The following is a 25,960-nucleotide window of genomic DNA, read 5'->3' on the forward strand; positions in this document are numbered from 1 at the left end:
GAGAACAGAACGAAATAAGATAATGTAAGCCTTAAAAAAAGGCTTGCTTGTGCAAATGCCTCGAAAGTGTGAACGAGTTTTTTAAAGTTTAGGCACCAGTAATCAATTTAAGTAACTATAACTGAAATGCATTAAATAACAAATTTGTCTAACAGTCTAACAAGTGGTTTATAAACACACTTTTCTTTTCTTTTTTCCCCCTTAATGGAAAAAAAGAGAACATTCAGCTTTGAAGCTGGAGAGATAGGGACAAACCTATGGGTGTCTCAAAAGACATCTTTCACTGAGTCAGCGGTGATTTTCTTTCCTTCGATGATCACATCAGGACCACGCCATGCAGTCTTTCTTCCATCTTTGCGGGCTTTTTCAACCAGTGGCCAAAGTTTCTTTCAACGCTGTCTTTCCCCATATGTCAGATCCTCCGCAAGTCGAAGCTTTTTCTCCCTTATCATGGTGGTGGTCATCGAAGTTTTCCATATTTTCTGCCTGAAGGAGCGCATGGTGAATTGGATAATCACAGGACGAGGGCTCCTGTCATCTCTGGGGCATCCAACTCGGTGAATCGTGTCGACGAGAAAGCCAAGCTTGTTTTTTTCCATCTGGAGCCATTTGTCCAAAAATCTGAAAGATCTGTTTTCTTAGATCTTCCGTGGACTCATTGGTGGATTCCGGTAGGTTGAAAAGTTTCAGATTCCAGCATCGGCTGTAACGCTCTGCTGCTTCAATTTTTTTCATCCTGTTCACAGAGCCGGCGACTCATCACTTGCATCTTGTCAATGTTTGTCTTTGCCATGTGTTCGATACCTTTGATGTTTTCTTTGATAGCCACAATCTCTTCAGTGTTTTGGCTTATCTTTTGTTCGAGAGATATGAACCTGCTCGTTAAGTGTTGGACAGCTTTTAGTATGTCTGCATTGGATACCTCATCGTTATCTCTTGAGCATGTTTTCTTGGAGTTAGGGCTTGAGATAGGAGTATCAGGTAAAGGAGAGCATAAGCAGAGCGGAGAATCATCATTCCAGTCCATCAAAATGTTCCCCGTTTTTTTTCTTTCACTCATTTTGTCATGTTGCTGTCTTAGCGTTTGGCTAGTTAGCCCATTTGCATTAGCTCAAAGAAGAGGGAGAAAAAAAGTCCGTGTATCTTCCCAAAATCGTTAACAAGTGCGACTTTAGTTCTTATATTGTCCTTTTCCTCACATACCAGTTCTTGAAAGTGATGTTCCGTTAAGTTTACCTTAGTTTATACAGCAAATGGTGCCCAAAGCTTGGAGGAGTTCATAGCGAAGTGTGTGTGCTGGCTCCCATCTTCTTGAAGCCATCATTTTTCGTATAATAGTCAGAGTAGTTGGGAGCTTTTTAAGGGAAAAAATGGCTTTGGTATCACGCATCAGTACATTATGTAAATAATATTTATACCCATATATAGTACATTATTCAGTAGTTCTTTCCAGTCAGTTATCTGTTTCTAAAAATAATACAAGGCAGAAAAATACAAAAAAAACTAGAAAAGCACTCAGAGCGCAGACCTCCGCCAAGCAGCTCATCTCGCAATGATAAAGAATCCTTTAATTTGGTGTTAGTTGCATGTCTGTATCTTCATTTGTTACCTTACAGAGTTGAAAATTCCAATGACCCCCTCATTTTTTTGTGTTCTGGATTATAGTATCCAGAATTTTGTCTGGATCCAGATCAAAGTGTGATACGTTATAGAACTCATTAAAGTATTTTCAGGTAATTTTTTTGCCAAGCACTCTGTCCATTTGATATAGAGTTATATACATATATTCAAAACATGGGCCTATCTCCCAATGATAAAGAATCCTTCAAAAAAAATCCTGGATCCAGACGGTGATCTGGATCATCACCAAAATTTAATCGTTTGTTCCTTGTCATAATACACACCTTGTCTGAAAATTTCATCAAAATCCGTTCATAACTTTTTGAGTTATTTTGAATACAGACAGACAGACGCCGATGAAAACATAACCTCCTTGGCGGAGGTAAAAATTCAAAATGTTAACGTGAATGCATGTTTTTCAGTGGCAAATCACTTAAAGAAGAAAACTTTTTGTTAGATTGGCTTCTTAACCAGTTGTTGAATGTTAAACAGTTGAACAGTAAAGAGCAGTTAAGAGTTTACACTTTTATTGTGCTGGAACACCATCTGTAGGCAGAAACCAATTCTTTTAATACTGTTCTGTGGGGTTTCATGGTATACCATGATATAAAAATTGATGGCTATGTACATTTCCTTATTCACGTTATTTGGGGAAAAATGCAACCAAACAGGCAATTTCACCTGCACCCAGGATTGGCATCATGGGAGGCACCCCAATACCTACAGGTCAAGCCTTTGGCATCATAATTAGGTTTTTATTTATTCATTTATATTCACCATATGAAACATGAAAACCTTTTGCTAAATGAAATAAAAACAAAAATACGGGGGGGGGGGCACCCTGCTGGTCATACTTGCGTCAGGTCACATTTGGGGAATTAGCTTGACTTGTCATTATGTCAAAAAAAAAAATTTAATAAACCCTGCTCATAAAGTAGTTAGCATTAGCAAGACAGATGATGCTTGGCACTAATATGCCTGCAACTCTTCTTAAGGTAAGCATATGTGTTTAATTCACTTTCTGATGTCAGCCTTGGCTTTCATGATTATTGTGCAACATGTTGAATGATTTTTTTGGTCTGTCTGCATTTATTTGTTAAGAGTGAAGTATACAGTCTCTTCCACGTGATGTTTGAATGATGCACATAATGCAGTGTGTGTGAGAGTGAAAGACTGGTGCAAACAGGCAAACAAACATACTTTATTCATACAATGTTATAGTTTGTAGGGACATTTTTCATCGTTTTTCAAGGGTAGTAGGAAAAAAACAATGAGAAGCATTGTTCAAAAATGAAGAGAAGCACAAACTGAAAACAATAATTTGCTTATACAAAGGAAGGATGAAAAATAATATAAAAAGGGAAATCAAATTGTCAGTTGCTCTCAAGACCAATTCAGTTATTGCACGGTTTGCTGGATTATCAATAAGTCTATTATTTCTGATACCACATTGTACTTGGGATTATATTTGAAATGGAGTTTTGCTTCTTTGCAATGACAAGTTCCATACTTTCTTTTTTATCTCATGTTTATAATGCTGTTTTTATTATTATTATTACAACCCCGATTCCAAAAAAGTTGGGACAAAGTACAAATTGTACATAAAAACAGAATGCAATAATTTACAAATCTCAAAAACTGATATTGTATTCACAATAGAACACAGACAACATATCAAATGTCGAATGTGAGACATTTTGAAATTTCATGCCAAATATTGGCTCATTTGAAATTTCTTGACAGCAACACATCTCAAAAACGTTGGGACGGGGCAATAAGAGGCTGGAAAAGTGAAAGGTACAAAAAAGGAACAGCTGGAGGACCAAACTGCAACTCATTAGGTCAATTGGCAATAGGTCATTAACATGACCGGGTATAAAAAGAGCACCTTGGAGTGGCAGCGGCTCTCAGAAGTAAAGATGGGAAGAGGATCACCAATCCCCCTAATTCTGCGCCGACAAATAGTGGAGCAATATCAGAAAGGAGTTCGACAGTGTAAAATTGCAGAGAGTTTGAACATACCATCTACAGTGCATAATATCATCAAAAGATTCAGAGAATCTGGAAGAATCTCTGTGCGTAAGGGTCAAGGCCGGAAAACCACACTGGGTGCCCGTGATCTTCGGGCCCTTAGACGGCACTGCATCACATACAGGCATGCTTCTGTATGGGAAATCACAAAATGGGCTCAGGAATATTTCCAGAGAACATTATCTGTGAACACAATTCACCGTGCCATCTGCCGTTGCCAGCTAAAACTCTATAGTTCAAAGAAGAAGCCGTATCTAAACATGATCCAGAAGCGCAGACGTCTTCTCTGGGCCAAGCCTCATTTAAAATGGACTGTGGCAAAGTGGAAAACTGTTCTGTGGTAAGACGAATCAAAATTTGAAGTTCTTTATGGAAATCAGGGACGCCGTGTCATTCGGACTAAAGAGGAGAAGGATGACCCAAGTTATCAGCACTCAGTTCAGAAGCCTGCATCTCTGATGGTATGGGGTTGCATTAGTGCGTGTGGCATGGGCAGCTTACACATCTGGAAAGACACCATCAATGCTGAAAGGTATATCCAGGTTCTAGAGCAACATATGCTCCCATCCAGACGACGTCTCTTTCAGGGAAGACCTTGCATTTTCCAACATGACAATGCCAAACCACATACTACATCAATTACAGCATCATGGCTGTGTAGAAGAAGGGTCCAGGTACTGAATTGGCCAGCCTGCAGTCCAGATCTTTCACCCATAGAAAACATTTGGCGCATCATAAAACAAAAGATACGACAAAAAAGACCTAAGACAGTTGAGCAACTAGAATCCTACATTAGACAAGAATGGGTTAACATTCCTATCCCTAAACTTAAGCAACTTGTCTCCTTAGTCCCCAGACGTTTACAGACTGTTGTAAAGAGAAAAGGGGATGTCTCACAGTGGTAAACTTGGGACAAGGCCAACTTTTTTGAGATGTGTTGTCATGAAATTTAAAATCACCTAATTTTTCTCTTTAAATGATACATTTTCTCAGTTTAAACATTTGATATGTCATCTATGTTCTATTCTGAATAAAATATGGAATTTTGAAACTTCCACATCATTGCATTCCGTTTTTATTTACAATTTGTACTTTGTCCCAACTTTTTTGGAATCGGGGTTGTATTATTATTGGGCAGCACGGTGGTGTAGTGGTTAGCACTGTCGCCTCGCAGCAAGAAGGTCCGGGTTCGAGCCCCGTGGCCGGCGAGGGCCTTTCTGTGCAGAGTTTGCATGTTCTCCCCGTGTCCGCGTGGGTTTCCTCCAGGTGCTCCGGTTTTCCTCCACAGTCCAAAGACATGCAGGTTAGGTTAACTGGTGACTCTAAATTGACTGTAGGTGCGAGTGTGAATGGTTGTCTGTGTCTATGTGTCAGCCCTGTGATGACCTGGCGACTTGTCCAGGGTGTACCCCGCCTTTCACCCGTAGTCAGCTCCAGCTTGCCTGCGACCCTGTAGAACAGGATAAAGCGGCATGAGATGAGATTATTATTATGAAATACTGTAAAGTGTGATACCATGAAACCTTGACATTTTCTGAGACACATATCATACCACCAAAATCTCAAACTATTGCAACCCTTCTGTACTTTAAGTTCCTCACTAAAACATGTATGTTAAATCTTCCCTGAAATTTTGCAAATTAGAATCATTAACAGAATGAGCGAAGATGTCAATATTATGAATATATTTGTTGATTTTATATTCTCAGCCTCCCTGGGAAAGCCTATGCTGGGGTGCTGTAGAGGAGAGTCTGGGTGATAGTCGAACCTCGGATTCAGGAGGAACAATGTGGTTTTCATCCTGGTCGTGGAACACTGGACCAGCTCTTTATCCTTGCAAGGGTACTGGAGGGTGCATGGGAATTTGCCCAATCAGTCTACATGTGTTTTGTGGACCTGGAGAAGGCTTACGACCGTGTCCCTCATGGTGCCCTGTGGAGGGGTGCTTCAGGAGTATGGGGTTCAGGGCCCACTACTGCAAGCCATTATATGACCAGAGCAGGAGTTTGGTTCGCATTGCTGGCAGTAAGTCAGACTCATTCCCGGTGCATGTTGGACTCTGCCAGGGCTGTCCTTTGTCACCGGTTCTGTTCATAACTTTTATGGACAGAATTTCTAGGCGCAGCCAAGGGGCGGAGGGTGTCTGTTTTGGTGGCATCAGGATCACATCTCTGCTTTTTGCGGATGATGTGGTCCTGTTGGCTTCATCAATCTGTGACATACAGCATGCGCTGAGACGGTTTGCAGCTGAGTGCAAAGCAGCTGGGATGAGGATCAGCACCTCCAAGTCTGTGGCCATGGCGCTCAGCTGAAAACAGGTGGCGTGCCTACTCCAGGTCAGGGGGGAGTTTCTACCTGAAGTGGAGGAGTTCAAGTATCTCAGGTTTTTGTTCACAAGTGAGGATAAGGGGGAGCGGGAGTTGGACAGAAGGATCAGGGCAGCGTCAGCAGTGATGTGGACACTAAACCGGTTGGTTGTGGTAAAGAGAGAGCTGAGCCAAAAGACAAAGCTCTCAATTTACTGGTCCATCTACGTTCCCACTCTCACCTATGGTCATGAGCTATGGGTAGTGACCAAAAGAATGAGATCGCAGATACAAGCGGTAGAAATGAGTTTTCTCCGCAGGGTGGCTGGGCTCTCCCTGAGAGACAGGGTGAGAAGCTTGGTCATTCGGGAGAGACTTGGAATAGAACCGCTGCTCCTCCACATCAAAAGGAGTCAGTTGAGGTGGTTTGGGCACCTTGTTAGGTTGCCCCCTGGACGCCTCCCAAGGGAGGTTTTCTGGGCATGCCCCACCGGGAGGAGACCCCGGGGCAGACCCAGGACACGCTGGAGAGATTACATCTCTTGGCTGGCCTGGGAACGCCTCGGTATTGCCCCGGAAGAGCTGGTGGAGGTGGCCAGGGAGAGGGAAGTCTGGGCTGCTCTGCTTAGGCTGCTACCCTCGCAACCGGGATCCAGATAAGCGATAGAAGATGGATGGATGGATTTTATAGTAAAGTACTGATATTTTCTATTTTCAGTAATCTAAGACACTGTAAAATAAGGCAAGTGAAAGAAAGTGTGCAGTGAGCAAGTTTTGGAGACTCAGTATTTATGGCAGCGGGGGCATGGCCGAGCATTGGTTTGTGAATGGAGGGCAGGGCCAGGGAATATGAGTGGCAAAGTCAGTGCAGCTGTGTCTAATTAATGTTTGTGTTGCAGTGACAGAGGATAGAAAAGGAGGGAGAGAGAAGGGAGCTCTCCCGACCAGAACACGTGAGTGAGTGAGTGATGCTGAAAAGCAAAAAAGAAAAGAGTGTGTGAACATCAATTCCCGCCTGCCATGCTTCTGTACTCCACCCTCATCAAGGAACTGTTACAGTGGTGCCGATACCTGGGACGTACAGAAGAGAACCACCACATGGAGTCCTCCACATTCCAAGAGCTATGAGAAGCCGTTCGGGCCAAAACACACTGGAATTCTCTCCTCTCCCCACTGAAACTCTCTCTCCATACTGAAAAAACACTTTCACCTATATATTTATGGGTGCCAAAACACACTGGAATACTAGCCTTGTCTCCTTTATTTGTCTCCACACTGTGGAATTACACAGAAGAACACAAGTGCATGGGGAGAGAGAGAGAGAGAGAGAGGGATGGGGAGTGGACAAGTGGGGAGAGAGAGAGAGAGAAAGGTATGGGGGTAGAGAGAGAGAGAGAGGGATGGGGAGTGGACAAGTAGAGAGAGAGAGAGAGAGAGAGAGAGCGCAAGCGAGCGAGAGAGAGGGGGGGTAGAGAGAGAGAGACAGAGACACAGACAGAAAGGGAGGGGGAGTGGAGAGTGGCTGAGAGAGAGAGCCCTTAGCAAAAAGAAGTTTAATCAAGTGTGCTACAAGTATACTTATTTTATACTAAAATCGAGGAAGTGTACTTGAAGGTTACTTCTTATAAACTAATTCTTGATACACTTACAACATGGTACAGGGAAGTATACTTGGTTTATACTGAACCAAGTATAAAAAAGTATAAGTAGACCTATATCAATACTAAGAATTACACTTATACATTAATACTAAAACTTATACTTGGACCTAAGTATACTTTGTAAATCTTTTTGCCACAAAATAGGAATGCTTAGCATATATCTTGCTTCAAGAGCACAATAAGGTCAACTCATTAATTGACTCAACGTTTAATTTATATATTTATACTATGTATATATTATATTTATAATTTATATTACATATATATATTATATTTATAATTTATATTACATTAGCTGAGCTATACAGCTGGTAAGTGATTAGGGAATCCAACCTGATCAGAGGGCCCCTCTCACCCCCTCCATCACTCCTTCCAACTGCTCCCATCAGGCTGGCGCTACAATGTACCACTATAAACAAAAAGTCCTTCATCCCCTCTGCAGCAGCCTTACTCAACAGCACATGATGAACATTACCAGCCAACCCAACCGTCAACATGCATGTCTTGTTTAATGTCTTATTATAATTCTGGAGATTAACACTTAGTCATTATGTGTACTGAATTGCATTATCTTCATGTACCTTACACTTCATCATACACAAAAACAGGAAAACAGAAAAAAGTTTGGCTTGACTTTATTTATTTAACTAGTCCCTTTCAAAAGGGTTTGGCAATGGTGTTATGTACAGTGTGTCAGCTGTTTCAACAAGGACACATTTTGTTTTGATCATGTCAGGCGAGACAGCATGAACAGTTTCAGTTTTTTGAACATCATATACAAAATGACTTTGTACATTTATTTGCGAATCTTTACATACAGGCCTGCCTGATTTACTAAGTACGTCAACTAAAACACAACATAGTTTGCGACATGGACAAAAAGCAGAGATTTCATGTGAACATATTTGTTTAAAAACAACCAATTCTATAATACAACAAAATGTACCATCTTTCAAGTATGCAGCACTGTTGAATCTCTTCTTTAGTCTGTCATAGGTTTTACTGTGGTACGTAACTCCATCAACCAAAAAACGGTTGTAAGACCAAAAGCAGTTACTTAGTTTCCCACACAACTTTTCAATGGCAAGCCTATATGACATTTTTATACTGGTTTCCCTTAGCAAAAAGTAGTATACTTAAAGTTCATTTTGTAAAGTATTCTGAAGTGTAAGTATAAGTATATCAAGTGTACTACAGGCCATGTACTTCAAGTGTACTAGAAAGCATACTAATTTAATACTTCTTCGGACTAAATTGGAACATTTTAAGTTTATAAAAGTATACTTCAAAGTTACTTTTAAGTTAGCAAAAGTACTCTTTAAGTACTCTCATCTATACTATATACTGTAAATGTACTTGGTATATCCCTCTTGTATACTTACAGTATATAACTAGTACAATGGCAGTACATAAATAAGTGTACTTATGATATACTTCAAGTACACAATAGGGATATACCAAGTGCATTGATAGTATATAAATGAGTATACTTGAAAGTGTACTTTTGTAAACTTAAAACGGACTTGAAAGTATACTTTTATAAACTTAAAATGTTCCAATTTAGTCCAAAGAAGTATTAAATTAGTATGCTTTCTAGTACACTTGAAGTACATGGCCTGTAGTACACTTGATATACTTATACTTACACTTCAGAATACTTTACAAAATGAACTTTAAGTATACTACTTTTTGCTAAGGGAGACTTTGACTTTTAGACTTCTTTTAATTACAAAATAATTCCAAGAGTACAGAATCATTTAACAATATTTACAAATGACAAATAAGTAAAATTTTTTTTTTTTTTAAATTAAATCATTCAGGATAAAAGGCTCACAACTCCACCAGAGACAACACACTGTCAAGCTACACGTCTTCTAACAGGCTATTAAAGTGAACAGCACCTTCCCTGAGAAAACATATAGCATCATTACAACACCATATTTTCTCAAAAGACCCAAGATCCTTCATCTCACGATAAAAATGAAAATCGATTTAAACCCTCGATTTCACTAAAGTCTTAAACACCATTGTAATGTTGTACCCTGAGTCACATTCAACTTTGTTCCTCCTGCTTACATATATAGCCATTTTGGCTTGACCAAGCAAAAAATTCAAAACTTGACATTTAAACCTGCGTTTCTGGCAATATTTAAAACCAAAAATAAAAATCACCATTGAAAAACATTCATTAAAACAGCCAAATATTCTTTCCAAAAGAGAAAACAGAGGCTTCAGTCTCATACATTGCATGAAGGCATGGAAAATGGTTTCCCTTATGCTACAAAAAGGACACTGATGATTAACATCTGGGTTTAAAACTGAAATAAAAGAATTAACTGCCACTGCCCCATACAGAATCCTCCATTGTAAATCCCCACACTTCTTAGGTAATGGTGACTTGTGAAAAGCTCTCCATTGTGGTTTAACCTGCTCTGTTACTTGTAAAACTGCACGCCAAGGAGTGTCAACTCTCTTTTCAAGATATTTTTTGTTCAAAATCATCACAAACAGTTTATATAATGCCTTACCAGAGACAAGGTTAGAACCAAGAAATAACAAAAGTTCAGGCTTAAATAATGTGCCTGAGGTATCACCTACCTCTGCAGACACCGTAACATTTGGGACAGGATCAGAGTCATTTGGTGCAATAAAACCCATGGAAAAGTCAAATAACAATCTCATTTCATCCTCTGTAAACAGATTCTTCCATTTGCCAAGAAGATGTGATACTACTCGGGTTGACCTTACTCGTAAACGTTTAGACACTTGATCGACATTCTGAAAAGATGGACCAGCAATCTTGATTAAATTTTCCACTTTTGCCTCACAGAGAACTTCTGTAAGGGCAGGGAAGGATATTTCAGATGTGAGATCCAGGAGGGACCCATAAACCAAAGGCTCTTGCAACAACCAAAAAAGGGATGTGGAATTCAAGGTCCTCCCAATCTTTAAAAGACTCCATACTTTAAAAAGATTGCGATAAAAAATGGGGAAACTTGTTCAAGTTAAAACGATTTGGATCCATCCAGAACAAAGTCTTATCTAGATCCAGCCCCTCAAAAGTCCGAAGCATGGCACAAGCTACGGCTTTCCAGCTACTGTCCACTGTTCCATTTAGTAGCCGCTGTATAAATTGTAGGCGAAAAGCAGCAGTCCTGCTCTGTAAATGAACCAGCCCGTGCCCACCTTCCTCTCTTGGTAAAAACAGTACACTCTGTGGAATCCAGTGTAAGCCATTCCAAAAGAAGTCAACCAACACAGACTGGATCTTTGCAAGTACATTAGCTGGAGGATCTATACATGCCAACCGGTGCCAGAGGGATGATGCTACCAGGTTGTTAATTATGAGCACTCTCCCTCTATAAGACAAATTGTTCATTAAAATTCCCATCTAGTAAGACGGCCTTTAACTTTTTGAATAACACCTTCAAAATTTTTCAGCATGAAGTCGTCATTCCCAATAAATACCCCCAAATACTTAAACCCATCTTTGGACCAAGACAGATTCTCAGGTAATGTGGGTGAACCATCATTCCAGTTCCCCATCAACAAAGCCACACTCTTACCCCAGTTAACTTTGGCAGAGGATAACATTCTAAAATCATTAAATACTCTCAACATGGCATCCACATCCCTCTGGCTCTTAACAAGTATTGCCACATCATCAGCATAAGCTGATAATTTAAAAGTAAAAGTACAATTTTGGATCTTTACCCCTTCTATGTCGTTTCTCAGCTTTACCAAAAGTGGCTCTATTGCTAGGGAATACAATATACCAGACAGGGGGCAGCCTTGTCTGATGCCTCTGAAAACCCTAAAAGGAGCACACAAGTCACCATTAACCTTTAATATGCTTTCAATGTCACGATATAAGACTTTTATGTAACTAATAAAATCAGGATTAAAACCAAAAGCAGACAGAACATTCCATAAATAATTATGTTAAAAGTTAAAAGTATTGTACTTCTTCCCACTCCTTTTTCGAACAATGTGCGGTGTATTGTAATGTCTTAGCTCTTTATGTATTTTATTTATTAATTTTTTTGTCACTTTCTCATGTTCTTTCTTTTGTATGTACAAATAGTTACATTTTTTTTATACATGTTCGAAATTAAAAAAAAAAAAAAAATGTTCAACCCTATCGAAAGCTTTTTCTTGATCAATTGAAACAAGGCCAAAATCCAAGTTCAGGCGCTTTCCAATGTCAACAATATCTCTGATAAAACAAATGTTATCGTGAATTAACCTGCCAGGCACACAGTAGGTCTGGTCAGGATGAATGACCTCTTCCACCACTTTGCTAAGCCTATTGGCCAGAACTTTAGAGAGCAACCGGTACTCAACACATAGGACAGAGACAGGTCTCCATGATCTAATGTCACTGAGATCCCCCTTTTTTGGCAACAGCGTTATAACAGCTCTCCGACAACTGTGAGGCAGCCGCCCATTGGCCAAACTGTTACTCAGAACCTCTAGCAAATCTGCACCTATTTCAGGCCAGAAAGCTTTGTAAAATTCAACTGGTAACCCATCAAGCCCTGGCACCTTACCACCCTCTGTATTTTGGAGGGCAGTAGTCAATTCCTCAAGGGATAGCACCCTTCCAAGGTCTGTATTGGCTGTGCTGGAAACCTGGGGTAGATTCTTCAGAAAACCATTGTCAGGAACCTGCTCATAAGTGATCTCACTCTTGTATAAGTCCTTGAAGAAGCACCGTGCATGCTTTCGAATGTCTGCATTTTCAGACAAGAGTGTGCCATCTTCTGAGCGCAAGGCTTGCATCAGCCTTTTCTGACCATTTTTCTTTTCTAAATTAAAAAAAGAATTTAGTGAGTGCATCCATAAGTTCAATCGACTGAAAACGTGACCTGACCAGAGCTCCTGTAGCCTTGACCCCCATTAATTCAACCAGTAAATTCTTTTTTGCTTTTAAAGTCTCTCTTACATTATTTGTCATATCTGACACCCCTTGAAGTTTCAGTATCTCCTTTTCTAAAGTTACCATTCGATTGGAGATGTCTCTCATGACATTGAAGCTGTATTGTTGGCACAACATCTTTATTTGGACTTTGGCAAAGTCCCACCACTGTTGTATTGATTTAAAAGAATACTTTGTAGTCTTACACTGACCCCCAAAAAACTTAAAAACATCACTGAAATGAGTGTCTTGCAATAAACTGGTATTTAAATGCCAGTACAAGGCTGTACAGTGCGACCATTTTACTCGCATATGCGACTAAAAATAGATTGGTGCGAGTAGGAAAAACAGAATGGGAGCACACGTGCGAGAACCGATTTCAGCCATTTCATTCGCATTTTGCCCCTAAAATAATAACAAACAAAGTGTGGTCTTATTTCTAGTTTTCATACCCTACCAATCAGAACTGTTGGAACACGATGACGATGCGATGACGCCTCGCATTTCTGTTGAGCGGCGGGAAAGCAAAGACTCTCAACGTTCTAACCTTTTCATCGTCTCAGGGGAAAGTGCTACATTTGTTCACTCAGCATCAGTATTGTAAATCTAAAAATGTTACAAAATCAAATATCGTCGTATTTTCAAAGAACTCGTGTGAGATCCGAGGAGGGAGAGGAGGATATCGTGAGAGAAGAAATGGATACGACAACAGTGAGGGATAGTAGTGCTACTGCCGGCAGTGGCGTAAACAGTAAGGTTTACAAGTTTCAGGCTGACTGGATCAAGCTTTTTCCATGGCTAGTTTTTGAAAACGAGCTAATGTACTGCAAATACTGTAAAGGGCAGAAGCAAGCAGGGAATTCGGCATTTGTGACTGGAAACCAGCACTTTAAAAAAGACAGTCTCACGAAACACAACATATCTAAACGGCACATCGCCTGCAGAGACGGTTATTTAATTCGACAGAACAAAGGCTCGACTGTGGACGCAGCCCTGGTTAGACAGGTGAAGATTTCGGAGATGGAGGCAATGAGACAGCTCAAGATCAAAATGAACATTGCCTACTTCATCGCCAAGGAGGAAGAGCCGTTTGTGAGATTTGGGCCACTTATCACCCTGCACAAGAAGAATGGCATTGATGTGAACCCAACTTACGACAACCACGTGAGGTAATATTGTATTTTATAATGATCATTATTATGTAAGGGATAATGTATTGTCCAAGGGCGACTAGCCTATAGGAAAAAAAAAAATTCCCGTCAGGACGAACAGCAGGGGCGTGTTTAGCCTATTTTGGGGGGTGCTCAAGCACCCCCAAAAACGAGCTCAGCACCCTCAAAAACACTGCTTTTGGACATAATTTTCAGAAATAAGTGCCCTTGCGCAGTGAATGTGTGCGCGGGCGTGTGTGTTCTTGAATTCACCTGTTACGTGATAGTTCTATGAGCAGTAAAATCCCTCTCCTCCTTGCGTCCCCTCTGATTGGGTTGCCTGTCCGCGCGAGTGCTTGATACGACATGGTGGTTTTTTTAACTGGATTCCACACCGATGAGGAAGTCGAAGTAGCACCTGAGTATTACTGGCATAGCGAGATGTGAAGGTACGGACTGGAGTTACAATTGTTAAACACAACACAGTAATATGCATAATGCAATATTGATGTTCCCTGGTCTATGAACAGAATGATAAAAACGACATTTATCATCCATATCGAGATACTTTTGTGCAGAGCTGTACAAGTGCTACGGTGCTAGACCACCGTGTGTTAGTCAATTTTATTTAATGTAACATAGCGTTTATGTTTGCTTATCATTCACAAATCCAAACCCTGGTCATTGTCTGGGGGGACAGTGAGTGTGGTTTGGAAGAACACTACCAAAATATAACAAATATAACAAAAAATATAAACTAATGTAAACTAATGTAAAATCATAATAGTACACACTATTATTACACAATACACAATAACACATTAATTAACAATTACCACTGTTCAAAATGAATAGCTCCAACATTACAAATGCAGTAGTAGGTCTTGTTTAGTTAAAAATATAACGTAAATATTTGTGTCAGTGGTTGTAAATGTGTAGATATCATAGTTTATTGGGTCAGCTTCTGTTAAAACATTGCATAAGTCTAGTCTTGTCTAGTCTTCTTGTCTAGTTAAGTCTAGTCTAAATGCGGAATAAACGTGGAAACACTGTCATTCAAGCCAGGTGCCTCTGTCAGCTATGGGGGCTAAGCACCCCCAAAGATCAGATGCTAGAATCGCCCCTGACGAACAGCATCCCGACGCCGGAGAGAAATATTTTCCTATTGTCGCCCGCGGACTATACGTTATCCCCCTTACAATACGGCTACTTGTGAACATGAGAAAACATATACAAAAAGTTTATGATTAATTTTATTTGACGTTTCAGCCTTCAGTTTAATTATGAGGCAATGTCATGATCGTTTTCAACTTTTTCAATTCAAACGATGTTCGCATTAGTGGGCTACTTAATTTCCCCCACCTGCGTGCAAGGACTGGCCACATCTATGTTAACGATATGACGATAGACAGTTTGTGTAGGCTGACTGTTCTACTTACGAAGTGATACGCTGGCATGATTCTGCTGTGAAAATTCCCGTTACCATTGACAGCGGGCATTATACATTGTTGCCAGCTAGGGATACTCTGGGCCATGACCACCACGGGCCCAGTCGGGGTGAAGTGCACACAGCAGTGGTAGTCTGTTTTATTTTGTAGGTTATTGTGCGTCTTTTCTGACTGCCCATCCCTAGTAGGTATCAGCATTAAGTTGTCAGCAGTGTGTTTAATTCAATTTTTTGTATTTTTTATGAAGTTATATTAAGAATTATTACCATGCAGAATTTTGAATGTTAGTTTTTAGAGTTTATTTTAATATTCTTCGTATAATGATAGGGCTGCAACAAATGTTTGGAATAAATTGTCAGTCATGTTATGTGACTGCATGAACTACAAGCACTTTACGACAGTGTTCTTATTCATACAGATGTGCGGAAATGATTGGACAAATTGCTGATCTCTTGAAAGAGAGCCTAACTGCTCAACTGAGAACAGCAAAGTACCTTGCAGTCCTCATCGATGGAGACACTGACATATCAAACACTGAGTGCGAGATTGTCTATGTGCGTCTGGTGGAGGGTGGGAAACCAGTCACTCTACTGGTTGGCCAACAGGCTCTTGAACACTCCCATGCCATTGGTAAGTGGTCAATCCAGCAGCTAGAAAGAAACCTTCATTTTTGTACAGTTTTATAAATGCATAATTCACTCAATCTCTTGTTTGTTTTTCATGTTTTTGTGTTGTCCTTCAAGGTGTTCTGGATGCAACCAAGGCTGCATTCAGTGCAGTTTACCCCGAGGACAATGGGGGGTCGTGGTTGGCGAAGCTCATCAGCTTTGGGGCAGATGGTGCCTCAGTGAATATGGGCCACCGTGGAGGAGTGATTGCTCTCCTCCAAAGAGAGGCAGGGGAGCATATTATCCCCATCCACTGCATGCCACACAGGTTTGTAACTGAAAAAATATGGTTATGATTATGTGGTAGCAGATATAATGTATACTAAACTAGGGTCATCACTATCATCCTTCAAGAAGTTAACAAAAACCTATCTATTCCATTGCCGGGACTCTTTTCCTGCATGATAATAATGTAATGAATGCACACACACATTTGTCAGCAACACAGACACACAAGCTACTTTTGTAACACAGAGGGGAAGAAAATGGTTGTTTTTAACTATTTTTGCCTTCACAGACTAGAGTTGGCAATCCTGACCCTGCAGAAGAAGGAACCAATGGTGTGCCAGGTGTACGATCTCCTGCATCTCGTGTGGAAGACCTACCACTTCAGTGGAAAATCCAAGAGAGCGCTCCATCAACTAGGGCAAGAGCTTGGTGTGAAGGTCTGCACACCGTCTACCGTCAAGGGGACACGCTGGATTCCTCATGTCCACAGAGCCCTCAAAGTGTTCCTGCGATATGGAACAGATACTGACCTTGCCACAGGCCATGGCCAGTACTCCATTGTTCTGCAGCACATGGAGCACCTGGCTGTTGCAGGATCAGTGGAGATTCAAGGACGGGCAAAGCAGGTGAGTCCTAGACAGTACATGAAACTAAAAAATTGATTTCAGACTTTAATGCTTGGCAGATTATGGAGTGGCTAGGAATACATAGGGCCTACTTGTATTGATCTACTCACTACCACATAGGTAAAGAGAGGGATGGAGAGTGCACTTTTTTGTGTATTCTGCCATTTTCTCGCTGACGTCTTCGAGGAGCTGTCTTCATTTAGCCTGACCCTGCAGAGAAAAGACCTGATCCTCCCCCAAGCAACGTCAGAGCTGAAGAAGACTGTGACCAGACTGGAAGCATTTAAGTCCAGGGCAAAGTCAGGAGGCATGCTCGAGAAGATCCAGGCCATGCTTGCTCAGCATGGAGAGGAAGATGAGTGTAGATTCCAGGTGTGTTACTAGGATGAGTTTGTTGGGATTTTAGGGAAATATGTTTAGAGCAGAACTTACATTACACTTCAGCATATTGGTTACAGTCCCTGCATCTGGCCATGGCTGCAGAAGTGTTTGAATCAGTCACTATATTATTATTAGTGTACTAACTGTAGGTTTTAGATTTTAACATTTTGGAAACATGCTGTCTTAAAACAATTTTGTGTGTGATTGTCTCGCTCAAAGGGAATATCACTGAAGGGGAATCTCACAGGTCTTGCTGACTTCACCCACCCCCAGCTGAAGAAGCATGTGGAATCAGCCATCAACATCTGCGTGTCTGAACTGAAAGACCGGTTTGGTGGGCTTTTGGACGATGGGGCTGATGTCAGGACCCCAGTACAGGCCTTCAAAGTCTTCAACCATGACACATGGCCTGATGACCATGCCAGCCTTCTGACGTTTGGTGATGAAGACGTGGCAGAATTGGTGGCGCATTTCAGAGAGCCTCTCAGCAGGTAAGAATATATTTTGCACTGCTGTACTATAATGCAATCAATTATGTTTTTGGTATTTGCTAATTTGCTAATCTCCATAGATCAGGGTGTGACCTGGCAGCTGTTCAGAATGAGTGGCAGGGACTGAAGATCTTGGTCAGTCAACACTTCAAAGACAAGCACTACAGTGGCCTGTGGGAGACCATGCTTACCAAGGAGCCATACAGAGAGGATTATAAGGTAAGCAAACACTGTTGAGCATTTATATGCTGCAGTGCCCTCCTATTATTGATGGTTATAGATGAGATAAGTAAGGCCTATCTTGATCCCCCTAGAACATACTGGAGTTGGTGCACATGATGCTGGTGCTGCCCATTTCAGCTGCCCAGTGTGAGAGGGGTTTCTCCGCACAAAACCGAATTAAGAACAGCAAACGAAGCTGCCTAGCAGTGAGCACAACTGAGGACCTCATGAGAATCAGCCTGGAGGGACCATCTCTGGAAGACTTTGATCCAAGCCCTGCTGTGGACCGCTGGATGGACTCAGCAAAGCGTAGCAGGCGGCCAGATTACAAAATATGGGAACGGGACATTGTGTGTGTGTGAGGGTGCGGGAGGTTATGGGTCAATGATTTGTCTGAATGAATTGAATTGTTACACTTATTACATCTTCCCCATTTAATTCTGTAAGTGTAAAAAAGTGATGTTTTAATAATAATAAAAATGGCATTTAAGAAATTCGTAGTGCTCCTAAATTTTTTTCTGTGCTCCTATTTTTTTTCATTTAGGAGCACAAGTGCTCCTTGTGAAAAACCTAAGCGTACAGGGCTGCAGTAGGCACTCTTTGGTTTTACAGTACTTATAAATACTTTACATGTTACCATACAGTGATCAGAAAAACCAACAGGAACAATATTGCAGCTTCTAAAAAAGTTCAGCTAGTGCTTGAAAACATAAAATCTGTCCAGCCTTGCCAAAGAAAGCATGTTATTATAAGAGTGAACCCATGTGTATTGCCTATGAATTAAATGGAAGTTCCTCCAAATATCTACAAGATTGTACGCTTTTAAAATTTCACATTTTTTTACGAGAAGGCATGTGAGGCTCTATGTGATTACGATCCATACCATTCTCAGTACAGTTAAAATCTCCCCCAATAAGTAAGGTGTCTTGGCAGTCACAGGTCTTAAGTACACTTTCTAGAGTTTGAAGAAAAAGCATACGCTCAGTGCCATTGGTAGATGCATACACACAAACAAAAACAAAAGGCTTGCTATCATATAAGGCTCTTACTTTTAAAAGTCTGCCTTTAATAATTTCGTCAACTTCATAAGAACATGGAATGAAATCACGACTAAACAGAATGCCAACACCCCCACTATTAGAGGTGTTGTGACTCAAAATTGTGACACCAGTAAACTCACTTGCCCAGTCCGCACAGTTACTTGTATCTGTGTGCGTTTCTTGAACAAAAGCAATATCAATTTTCTTTTGTTTAAAGGACATCCTTTAGATCCTTTACAGACTGTTGTAAAGAGAAAAGGGGATGTCTCACAGTGGTAAACATGGCCTTGTCCCAACTTTTTTGAGATGTGTTGTTGTCATGAAATTTAAAATCACCTAATTTTTCTCTTTAAATGATACATTTTCTCAGTTTAAACATTTGATATGTCATCTATGTCCTATTCTGAATAAAATATGGAATTTTGAAACTTCCACATCATTGCATTCCATTTTTATTTACAATGTGTACTTTGTCCCAACTTTTTTGGAATCGGGGTTGTAGAGAAAACGTTATTACAAGAAAAGCAACATTTATTTTCTGACTCTTGATCAACTTAAATATTTATCTAGCTAAATTTACATGAAAAATATAGTTTCATTTTCTTAATAAACTGCAGTAATTATTTATCCACATTTGTAAAGTTTGGAGTAAAATATAAAAGCCAATTATTATATGTTGACAGACATATAATCACCTATTAACTAAAATATTCCTTTGACAACCCCAATTCCAAAAATGTTGGGACACTGTTGTGGCAGCGGGGGCGTGGCCAAGCGCCGGTTTGTGAATGTAAACCTTGTATCTGTGTGTGTTGCAGTGAAGACGGAAGGTAGAAAAGGAGGGAGAGCGTGATGAGAGGGGCCTCTCCCGACCAGAACACGTGTGTGAGAATGAGTTTAACCAAGCTGAAAAGCAGTAGGAAAAACTGAAAATAAAGCCTGTGTTGACACTATTTCCTGCCTGCCGCGCTTCAGTATTCCACCCACATCAGGGAAATACCACAGCTGTGTAAAAAATAAATAAAAATAGAATGTGAAGATTTGCAAATCATGGAAACCCTATATTTCATTGAAAATAATACAAAGACAACATATCAAATATTGTAACTGAGAAATTTTATTGTTTTTTTGAAAAATATATGCTTATTTTGAATTTGATCTCAGCAACACGTTTCAAAAAAAAAAGTTGGGACAGGGACATGTTTACCACTGTGTTGCACCACCTCGACTTTTAACAACACGCTAAACTGGGAACTGAGGAGACCAAGTACTATCGTTTTGAGAGTGAAATGTCCCATACTTTCCTGATATACAGTTTCAGTTGCTCAACAGTCTGGGGTCTCCTTTGTCATATTTTGCATTTCATAATGGACCAAATATTTTCAATGGGAGATAGGTCTGGACTATTGAGGTATTTCACCTGATGTCACAGGGTCACGTGACGCCCCGGTGTCCGCCATTTTGAATGTCAAGCTAGCTAATGTCAACAACAGTAGCTGGTATGTTACTGTAGCAATGTTTACGTTCAGTCATTTGGATGACTGTTAAAACCTTTCAGTCTCAAGTTTTTCCTTTACTGGATTTACTAGTTTACTGAGCTAGCGCGCTCGGGCAAGCCGGCGGCCGGCTAGCGTGCTCGGGCAAGCCGGCGGCCGGCTAGCGCACGCTAGCTCCCAGCTTGCCCGAGCGCGCTAGCTCAGTAAACTAGTAAATCCAGTAAAGGAAAAACTTGAGACTGAAAGGTTTTAACAGTCATCCAAATGACTGAACGTAAACATTGCTACAGTAACATACCAGCTATGATGTTGTTGACATTAGCTAGTGCTAACAGCTAGTTGCTAATACACTGCTACAACTACACCGACCCTAATAATATAGTTCTTGGTCATTGTCTGGTAACAGCAAATTTATAACAGGCCATGTCTCAACAGACTAAGAAGTTATTTCAATGACATTTAATAACATTTTGTTTATCCTGAGGACCAAAAGTAAATGAAAATGTGAACAAACCTTAGCTGTAATAAGATGGCGACCACCGGCTCCAGGGACGACCCGCTGATGTAGGCATGTTACCCAGCCTGACACAAAATATTTGTAGGTATCCAAACTCATACGCTTTCAGATCAATACCTGTGTATGGCGATGGGTTTTTAACGACATAGGTATACAGATCATGGTGGCCGAAGTCAGGTAAAGACGAGGGCTTCGTGTACTTCCGTACGTCAGTGAACAATCCTGGTGGAAGCAGGTAAACGTCGTTCTCTAAGCCTGCTAACCTCAATTTTTGCAAATACCTCTCCCTCTGCTCGCCCTGTAAATGCCCTACGTCGCTGGATAGTGAAGGTGTTTTCTGCATCTCGCTCCTTTTTATTTTATGTTTTTCATTTGTCGCCTTCCTCGCATTCAAACGGATTCGAGCCGTGCCTTCCAAAATGGCAGCATCACATGACTTGGTCACGTGGGTGAAATACCTCAATAGGCAGGCCAGTTTAGCACCCAGGCTCTCTTATTATGGAGCAATGCAGTTGTACTATGTGCAGAATGCTGTTTGTCATTGTCTTGCTGAAATAAACACGGCCTTCCCTGAAAAATGCATCATCTGGATGGCAGCATGTTGCTCCAAAACCTGTATATATCATTCATCATTATTGGAGCCTTCCCAGATGTGCAAGCTACCCTTGTAATGTGCTTGACCTAATAAAAAGTAATTAACAAAAGGCTTGAGTCAACAAATATGTTTTCTTTCTTCTTTATATTTCTTTTTGGTCATTCCCAAAAGTAAGCAAGTTACTGTTATCAGATTGCACTCTTCTTCATTTCTGGACACTGCTTACCATTGTTTTTGACTTCCTGAGAAGCCTTCGAGGGCTATTCCCAGACTAAGGAGTCAAATAATTTCTTTTAGGTTCAGTTCTATTTTAAGTGAACAGAAAAAAAATATTCAATAAGAAATTGAGAAGACATGAGTCAAAAGTGGAGGTTGTTACTGTTGGTGATGTTGTCGTTGCTGTGTTGTTTTAATGGGATCCTCCAGCGGATTTACTTTTAAGCTCATGTTAAGTAAAAGTATTTGTAGATTTCAACAGTCAAATATTCATTTTTGGTGACCAAATAGTCTTCCAGAAAAATTAATTTTTAATAAAATACCAGATGGGCCTCCCGCGAAAGTGACGTGTGTGATGAGGTGGCATAGTGGAAGCTTGTAGCAACTCAGCTGTTTATATCCTCTGCTTACAATATGGTTTTGCTAGTTTTACAAGTATTTTTACTGAATTTATAGGTTTTTAAATAAGTTGCGCCTCATTGCGCACACATATAAATGCCAAAATGATGCTAAAAAGAAGGACGAGAAGATATCTTTTCACCATTTGCCTGGCCAGAATCATCTGACGATTCACAAGAAATTGATTCACGCCTTCAGAAGACCTCAAAACAATCTGCCTGCGGGGCCCTACTTATGCTCCGAACATTTTGAATCATCCTGTTTCGATGAATCAACAGAATTAAAAGCAAGATTAATGGTTGCTTCCAGAATAAAAAGGAAAGATAAAAGATGATACCATGCCAACAATATTTGCCCATCATTCCACTCCAAAAGTCCACTGATGCAGTGTTGATCAGCAACAGAGACAACGACACAAACAAAGTTAGTTTCGACTTTGTTCTACCATGATTGTTTGTAGTACACAGGGACAGATCCAGCCCAAGAATCTGACAAATGCACATTTGCAGAAATATTTTCACTCATTTTACCAGATCAATATGGATTTTCACAGGTGCATGCTGTGCCCTTTCCAAAGAGGGCAGCCTGGCCCGTTATTTGCCCCCGAAACCCCCGCGCAAGTGCGACTTGCTGAAAACTTTAATATGAGCCCTGGTTCCAGCCGCTCTTGCACAGGGGGTTTAAAAATCCATAACTTGGGCACCGAAAGTCCCAGCCCTGCCAAACTTTACAAGCACCTCCCTCTCCCCAAGACTTTTCGAAATATTCTTTAAATTCGTTTCTTAAGACAAGGATTTTTTAAGATGTTACCTTGACAGTTTCGGCGATAAACTTCCGCCTTCTTCAAAACAGTCACCAGATGTCTTCTTCTTCTTCTTCAGTCAGGTTTATGTGGCGGTTGGCAAACACAGTGCATTACCGCCATCTACAGGACTGGGGTGTGTACACTTGAATTAATTACTTGCACTACTCATAATGTGCTATGAAAAAGAGATGTAAATGAGGAGAGGGTGCGAGAGCCAGAGAGAGAGGGAGAAAGAAAAAAAAATTTTTTTCCAACTGAATACCAGATAAATAATTGCATAATTAAACAAAAGTAGATCAAAGAAACAAATGACCAACTGCAAAAAGTGAAAGCTGAAATCCCCTAGATGCGCTTAGATAGTTGACTTTCCCTGAGAAATGCTAATACTGCATCTGTGATGTATTTGGATCTAGGCTCAACTAGTAGATTTTCTAAAGACAGTGTCAGTTTAGATTTTTCCACAGCCTTTTTCAGTCCTTCTCTTTGCCTTGAATAATGCGTACATTTAAGTAAAACATGCTCTACATCTTCTGTCCCTCCACAGTGCTCACACAAACCAGTAAGATGTTTCTGAATCTTAAATAGGCTGCTATTCAGCCCTGTGTGGCCTATCCTTAATCTGGAAAACCATACCTCTTCCTGTCTCCCAGCATAACCTGATTTACTGAATGTGACATGTCTATGTACCTTATATAGATGTCTTCCTCTCTTCTCTTCCTTCCATTCGGCTTGCCAAAGTTTACTCACGTTAGTGTAGATTAAAACCTTAACTTCTGGCTGGCTGAGGGGAATTACAAGTTGGACTTCAGTGTTTGTAGTAGCCTCCTTTGCTAGCCTATCTGCTGCCTCGTTGCCCTCCACTCCCCTATGAGCAGGGACCCACACAAACTGGACATGCAGGCCTTGTTGGGTTAGTACAAACAATATTTGATTGATCTCATTTAGTAAGTCCTGACAGCATGGTGAGGAACCATTTTCTATAGACAATAAGGACGACATTGAGTCTGAACAGATCACAGGCTGAAGAGTCTTAAAATCCTCTATCCATTGGAGGGCAAGTATGATGGCTGACATTTCCACTGCAAGGATAGACAAATGGTCAGAGGTTCTCTTTTTAATTGAGATATTAAGGTCTGGTATGTGCACTGCTGCCCCCGTTCTGCCATCAAGATCTTTGGATGCATCTGTATAAATGATTGTATGGCCATAGAACGCATGCTGCAGATATTGGTCAACATCCCAATATATTCCATTATTTGCAATTTTATTTTTTGCTTCAAATATTACAGAGGGTATATCAAATAGCCATGGAGGGGTTCTGCTTAAAGGAACTGTGTCACAGCAAGAAACGGCACCAATTTCCAACTCATTCGCTCACTTGTTCCCTCCCCAACCAAAACTGTTGTTCTGCGATTTACCATATTCCCAACAATCCAGTAGCACCTGTTTTGTAGGGTGTGACTCTTCATGCCCCCGTAAAGTTGTCCAGTACGCCATACTGAGCTTAAGTCGCCTAAGGTGTAGGGGCATTTCCCCTGTTTCAATTTGTAATGCTGGTATAGAGGATGTTCGAAATGCACCACTACAAATTCTCAAGCTTGTAGAATGAACTTTATCTAGGCCGCTGAGCAAGGTCTTAGAAGCCCCCATGAAAGCTACACAGCCATAGTCTAGCACCGACCTAACCAAGGCAATATAAATTCTTCTCAACGCAAACCCTGTCGCTCCCCAGTCAAACCCTGATACACATTTGAGAACATTCACAGCCTTTTTACATTTCTCCATGACTTTCTGTATATGTTCCCTAAATGTTAGCTTGACATCGAACCATATACCCAGATACCTAATAGTGCATGTTTGAAAAAGAGTCTGACCGTACAATCGAAGGTCTACTGTAGGATTCACTCTCTTCTTTGAAAAACAAATAACTTGTGTCTTTTCCACCGACAGCCTGAATCCCCACTCTCCAGCCCACCTTTCCACTATATTAATAGCCCCCTGCATCTTCTTTTTCACATGGTCTACATTGCGGCCCCTCATCCACAAAGCCCCATCGTCTGCATACAACGCTCTATGAACAGCAGCATCCTCAATACCACAAAATATATCATTAATCATTATATTAAATAATACAGGGCTACACACACTCCCCTGCGGCGTTCCATTCTCTATTTGATATCTCCTGGACAGACTTGTCCCCACTCTCACTTCGATGGTCCTATTTCTAAGAAAGTCACGTACCCAGTTAAACATTTTACCCTTAATGCCCATCCTATGCAATTTTAACAACAGCCCTTCTTTCCACAACATATCGTATGCTTTCTCTATATCGAAAAAGATAGCCAGCACAGACTCCTTGTTAACCTGTGCCTTTCTCACTTCATTCTCCAGGCACAGGACAGAATCCATGGTAGTGCGCCCACTACGGAATCCACTTTGATAACATGAAAAAGGCCTCTTTTTTCAACTTCATAGGTCAACCTCTTAGTCACCATTCTCTCCATGAGCTTGCATAAATTAGACGTCAGAGCGATTGGTCTATAACTTTTCACATTAGACTTATCCTTACCTGGCTTTCCAATGGGAACCACAACTGAGTGTTTCCAACTCACTGGTAACTTTCCTTGTTTCCAGACCTCGTTATACAATTTCAAAATCACAAACTTAACCATAACATCTAATTCCTTAATCATTTTATAGCACACACCATCCTTCCCTGGTGAGGTATTCCTAACTCCAGCCAAGGCTCTTATGCACTCACTCATTGTAAATTCCCTATCCACCACACCATCACCAACATGTTCCCTCTCCAGGATCTCCTTGTTGTCTTGTATAATCTTTCCCCTCCGAGATAGTTCTTCACCTGACAAGTTTCCTGAGCTATGTATTCTAACAAAGGCTCTCGCCAACATTTCCGCCTTTTCCAAGTTTGTTACTGCTTCACTTCCATTATCTTTGATCACCGGTAAGGAGTGATCCCTCCTAATGCCCCCCATCTTCCTAATCATGCCCCACACATCACTGACCTTAATATCTGCCCCTATTTGGCTGCAGAACGCTCTCCAATAACTCCTTTTTGTGTCTTTAATAATTCTTTTAACTCTGGCCTGAGCCCTTTTATATTCCAATAGGTTGTGATAA

General features: G+C 40.8%; 1 protein-coding gene across 2 annotated transcripts in view; it reads left to right on the plus strand.

The window, feature by feature from the left end:
- LOC132886507 (zinc finger protein 862-like) overlaps nucleotides 1-18,245 on the plus strand; it is a 29,084-nt gene extending 10,839 nt beyond the window's left edge. Inside the window, exons 3-9 of one of the 2 annotated variants that reach the window (XM_060921211.1) lie at nucleotides 15,554-15,765; nucleotides 15,879-16,071; nucleotides 16,321-16,657; nucleotides 16,778-17,029; nucleotides 17,258-17,529; nucleotides 17,610-17,748; nucleotides 17,844-18,245. In XM_060921211.1, the coding sequence (XP_060777194.1) occupies nucleotides 15,564-15,765; nucleotides 15,879-16,071; nucleotides 16,321-16,657; nucleotides 16,778-17,029; nucleotides 17,258-17,529; nucleotides 17,610-17,748; nucleotides 17,844-18,113 (1,665 nt within the window). In that variant the 5' untranslated portion in view covers nucleotides 15,554-15,563 and the 3' untranslated portion in view covers nucleotides 18,114-18,245. The remainder of the gene's footprint in view (nucleotides 1-15,553; nucleotides 15,766-15,878; nucleotides 16,072-16,320; nucleotides 16,658-16,777; nucleotides 17,030-17,257; nucleotides 17,530-17,609; nucleotides 17,749-17,843) is intronic. The other variant, XM_060921212.1, reaches the window with a different exon arrangement.
- Nucleotides 18,246-25,960: the final 7,715 nt, after the last annotated feature.

Source organism: Neoarius graeffei, chromosome 5 (genome assembly GCF_027579695.1).
Source record: "Neoarius graeffei isolate fNeoGra1 chromosome 5, fNeoGra1.pri, whole genome shotgun sequence".
Classification (NCBI taxonomy): domain Eukaryota; kingdom Metazoa; phylum Chordata; class Actinopteri; order Siluriformes; family Ariidae; genus Neoarius; species Neoarius graeffei.